Genomic DNA, 5662 nt, shown 5'->3' with positions numbered 1-5662 from the left:
AAGCAAGGATCCCGGACAAGAAACTCGGTCAAGACTATCACTCGGACATTCCATCTTCTCGGTTCTTTTCCTTGTTTACGGCTCCTTCTTCTCTACCCGGTTAGTGTCCTAGTTTGTGTATAGATTTATGTGTAATTGATGCCTTGTATTCTTGCTTGAATGATATGTATAAGAGCTAGAAAATGTTTGGTTAGTAGTTTATGCATGATTATTAGGTTGTTTTGTAAAAGTTTGTGAATATATGATAACATGTTTAAAATGACTTGATAATGGTAGTTTACAAGTGTTCATAGCCAACTACACTATGCTTTAAAGTTTCTTGCAAAAATGATGTAGATAAACATAAGATTTTGGCTATAAAGTGTATGTTTCTTTGTTCTTCTTTGATGCTCTTGTTGATATATGTGAGTTTTGGTTCATAAAAATGTATGGTTATGTTAGATGTAAAACCCTAGAAAAACTATGAACTTGATGAACTAGTTGAAGATGGTTTGAAGATTTAAAATGGCAAAGTTTGATCTATATGGTTTAAGTGGTCAAATGAGGAAAAGTGTTAGTGAAATATTATTGGTTGTTTCCTAATCTGGGCCTGAATTCTTGGTACAATTTGGACTGTCATATCTGCATCATCACGTGTGTATGAAAGTGACAGATTACGACTCGCAACCACGGCATTACGACTCGAAACCACACGGTTGCGACTCGCAACCATAGCAGGACAACTCGAAACCACGAGATTGCGACTCGAGACCACGCCGTTGCGACTCGCAACCAAAACGTGACAACTCGAGACCACGGTTGCGACTCGCAACCACAGCGTGACAAGCCGAGACCACCTGGTTGCGACTCGAGACCAGCTGGTTGCGAGTGGGCTGTCCATTTTGGTTATTGGGCCATTCTCTGTTAACTTGGGCTATCTGTTAAGTGGACTATGTGTTGCTGTGTTCTGTTTGACTGCGTTACTGTTAGGGCCGGCCCAATAACCCCATGACTATTTACTTGTATGCATGTTACGTACCTGTATGTGTTTTACGTGAATGCTTGTATACCGAACCTGACCTATACCGGTAACCATGTTAGGACGTGGTGACCAACGTGATTGACAAGTAACCTAAACCTACCGAGCAACCCAAGGTGAGTTCACAACTTAAAAGCATGCGTCCCGGTGGTTTGGGACACGAGACTAACAACCCTATCCCCTGGTAAAAGGGGATACTATTCACATACCTTCCCTAGTTATTGGGAACAAAACTTACTTTTCCTTCCCGGGTATTGGGAAACCTTTTGGTTAATTACTGTTTATACAGATTGCAACTAACGGCACTAAACGAAACTCTATCACTCAAGTCCCTACTACAAATACCGATTAGTCGCCGGGTTCAGGCGAACGGGTTATTAGTTGATAGCGCTATTTAGGTGTTTACCAGCCTCACACCGTGCCCTGGTTTGGGACGGGCGTGAACTAATGAACTCAGAAATCCGTCAATGATGATAGAACATTGACATCGGGGCATCCTGCGGATACGCAACGGTTACCTAGTGTTCGGTATTGGAAAAACAGTTTAGTCGCTAACTTTTGGGGTAGCTCCCCAGGGCATGTATAAACGGATAAATTAACCGGTGAAACAAAGTTTTGGTAATTAAAACTGGACAACTAGTGAACTCACTCAGCATCATTGTTGACCCCTTACTGCATGCTTTGCAGGTAACCAGTGACGAAGGAGCTTGCAGCTTGGGGACGTGTAGTGTCTGTTCACCCAGGTGTTGGGTGTTACCTTATTTTGAATCATGAACTTGTTTTTAAACTACCGTACTTATGCTTCCGCTACTTATGACTGTTTTGAAACTTAAAACTTCAAACTCTGAACTTAATATTTGCTAAGCTTATGAATAATAAGTATTACTTTTGTTATCAACTTAAGTATTCGGTATAATTGGTGGCTGGATCCTGGTCAGTCACGCCCTCGAAGCGGGTGTTATCCGCAGGTGGATTTTGGGGGTGTGACATTAGCATCTCTTAGAGTCTCGCAAGCTTGGATGCAATAAATCTGTTGAACAAGTTTCCTTTTCTTTTGCTCCGCCTGTGGATCTATTTCAACTGTTGTGATACTTAATATTACAATAATTATTCGGTTGAAATAAATCTATCTTTTTGCTTCCGCTGTGCATTTTAAATTTGTGTTGTTTGACTATGATGATATCAACTACGTCACGATACTCCCCACCGGGCCCACCGGTGACACGTGGAAAATAGGGGTGTGACACGTTGAACATGTGGAATCAGTTGCAGCAGAGACAACCGGAAGATACCCTCTCCCTCCTAGAGCCAATAGAGGGGTCCCTCCAAAATGGTACTCGCTAGAGAGGGAAACCAGAACCTCAAGGTATCCTGTAGCTAATATAGTTAATGGCAACTTATCTAACAGTCTGAAAGCATTTGTCACCTCTCTATACTCCAAACAAATACCTGGCTCTGTAAAGGAAGCACAAGGTAAGAAGAACTGGAAAGAAGCAATGGAAACAGAGATGCAAGCTCTTACGAAAAACAATACGTGGGAAAAGTGTATTCTCCCAAAAGGAAAGAAAACAGTTGGCTGTCGTTGGGTGTATTCAATTAAGTATAAACCAGATGGGTCTATTGGAAGATACAAAGCTTGACTTGTAGCCAAAGGGTACACTCATGGTTGTAAAAATCCCGACTAGGCACCGATTAATCCCCGATTAATCACCGATTAATGTCGATTAATTTTCTATTAATTACAATTAATCCCGATTATATCCGATTAATCCCCGGTTAATCCCGATTAATCGCTAGTCCCCACCTCACCGACCGACTAACGACTAGCGATTTCTACAACCATGCACTCAGACGTATGGGATCGATTACTCTGAGACGTTTTCTCCGGTTGTAAAAATGGGCACCATCAGAGTCCTCTCCTCCGTGGCAGCAAATAAGAATTGGCCTCTCCATTAGTTTGATGTTACAAATGCATTTTCCATGGAGACCTAGCGGAAGAAGTCTACATGGAAGCACCTCCAGGTTTTTCAGGGGATGTTAAAGATGGGGTGGTTTGTCGGTTGAAAAAGTCTTTATACGGGCTAAAACAGTCACCTCGGGCCTGGTTTGGAAAGTTCACCTTGGCCATGAAAGAATACGGGTATTACCAAAGTAACGTTGATCATACCTTGTTCCTCAAAAGAAGAAACGGCCTCGTAACTTGCCTGGTCATATATGTAGACGACATGATTATCACCGAAAATGATGTGGAAGAGATAGCACGGCTGGAAAAGAATTTGTTTTCAAATTTTGAAATGAAATACCTTGGGAATCTCAAGTATTTCCTCGGAATAGAAGTTCTCAGGTCTAAACGGGGGATTTTCATCTGCCAAAAGAAGTATGTCCTTGATCTCCTGGCGGAAACTGGTTTAATTGATTGTAAACCAGTAGATATGCCAATGGTGGTGAACCACAATCTTTACATGGAACTTAATGGCGAGCTTGCAGACAAAGAGAGGTATCAACGGCTCGTGGGCAAATTAATTTATCTCTCCCACACTCGCCCTGATATAGCTTATGCTGTTGGAGTGGTAAGTCAGTTTATGCACCAACCGCAAGTTGCTCACATGGAAGCTGCTCAAAGAATTCTAAGGTATCTAAAGGGAACCGCAGGCCATGGAGTGTTGTTCAAAGCAAATGGAAATTTAAATGTTGAGCTCTACACTGACATCGACTGGGCAGGAGATAAGGGAAATCGAAGGTCAACATCAGGGTACTTCTCCTTGGTTGGTGGAAACCTTGTTACCTGGAGGAGTAAGAAACAGAAGGTGGTCGCTCTGTCGAGTGCAGAAGCAGAGTTCAGAGGCATAGCTCGAGGGTTAAGCGAAGTTCTTTGGATCAGGAAACTTCTAGAAGACATTGGTTTCTCCCAAAGGGCAACACCCAGTAAAATTTGTTTTCTAAAAACCTAAGTACGTAGCTTTGCTTAGTTTTTTCCCTGGACATTCTAATATAAAGTGTTGTTAAAAATGAAGTTTATTCACAATAGAGTATTTATTTGGTATCCTTTTACAACGGGACAATGATGATCTGAACCGATTATGACGATTTGGCTTTACTAAACAACATGCTTCATTTTCAAATAACGTTTGTTTAACATTATCATTTGCTTCGTTTCGCTGCAACGCGTGACGTAAACAAACCTAGTATATATTGTCTATGAAGGAACATGAATAGTGATTTTAAATTTACAATATTATATAGTTTTTTTTAAATATTATAGTACTTTTTATTATATTTACTTTTACCTTTTAACGTATTTTCATTTTTTTTCCTTTTTTAAACCTATATTTTCTTTATGATTTATTTTCAGTATTTAATATTTTTTTTCTTTTTAAATCATGTTTCCTTTATCAATTTAGTTTAATATTTCTTTGAATAGCTTATGTTAGTTATTTTTTTCTCGTGACATTCCTGGATAAGTTTTGTTAAAAATTAAAGTTGTATTCAAAATAGAGTATTTAGTTTGTATCATGTTACAGTATGATGATAAACTAAACAATTCTGACGGTTTGACTTTGTAAACAACATGTTTCATTTCCAAATTACATTTGTTTTACATTATCATTTGCTATATTTCATCGAAACGCGCGACGACCACAAACCTAGTATACATTATTTACGAAGAAACATGAATAGTGATTTTAAATTTATAATAATATATAGTTTTTTTTTAATATTTTTGCTTAAATATTGTAATACTTTATTATTATATTTACTTTTACTTTTTAACATATTTTTTTCCTTTTTTAAATCTATATTTCTTTTATAATTTATTTTATCTTTTTATAATTTTTTTTCTTTTATTAAATCATATTTTCTTTATTAATTAATTTAATATTTCTTTAATAGCTTACATTTGTAGATGTTTTTCTTTAAAAACTTAAGTACGTTAGTTGTTTTTAATTTTTTTCTCGTGACATTCAGGTATAAGTTTTGTTAAAAATGAAGTTGTATTCAAAATAGAGTACTTAGTTGGTATCTACGGTACGATGATAAAGTGCATCAATTATGACAGTTTGACTTTCTAAACAAATGCTTCATTTTCAAAATTTTCAAATAACATTTGTTTTACATTATGCTATGTTTCACTACAACTTGCGACAACAACAAACCTATATATATTACTTGTGAAGGGCCATGATTAAATTATGGTTTTTCTTTTTTATTTTAGTTATATTTCCTTCATAATTTATATTTCCTTTTTTTTTCATATCATTTTTTCCTTTTTTTAAACAATATCACCTTTATCATTTAATTTGATATTTATCTAATAACTTAAGTTCATTAACTTTTTCAATAAACTTAAGTACATAGTTTTGCTTCTTTTTTTCTCTCTCAACATTTCAGTATAAATATTGCTAAAATCGAATTTGTATTCAGAATAGAGTATTTATTTGGAATTGTAAAATGGTACAATAATGAACTGAATCGATTATGATGGTTTAACTTTCAAACATGTTAAGAATGGTATAATCAACCCAGGACAACAAGAAACAACAACAAAACGTGACGTAAAATGTTATTTAACTCAAACCAAAAAAAAACCCCGAATACCCAAGATCTTACTGTGAATCAGTAAGATCTTTATGAACAAATGTTCAA

General features: G+C 36.7%; 1 protein-coding gene across 1 annotated transcript; it reads left to right on the top strand.

The window, feature by feature from the left end:
* The first annotated feature begins 3024 nt into the window (after positions 1-3024).
* On the top strand, positions 3025-3969 carry LOC110907896 (uncharacterized mitochondrial protein AtMg00810-like). Its single transcript, XM_022152815.1, has one exon. It carries the CDS (start codon positions 3025-3027, stop codon positions 3967-3969), a length of 945 nt encoding a protein of 314 aa, XP_022008507.1.
* The last annotated feature ends 1693 nt before the right edge of the window (positions 3970-5662 follow it).

Source organism: Helianthus annuus, chromosome 14 (genome assembly GCF_002127325.2).
Source record: "Helianthus annuus cultivar XRQ/B chromosome 14, HanXRQr2.0-SUNRISE, whole genome shotgun sequence".
NCBI lineage: Eukaryota > Viridiplantae > Streptophyta > Magnoliopsida > Asterales > Asteraceae > Helianthus > Helianthus annuus.
The sequence above is the reverse complement of the archived record's forward strand: the minus strand, read 5'-3'. Positions and strand labels throughout refer to the sequence as shown.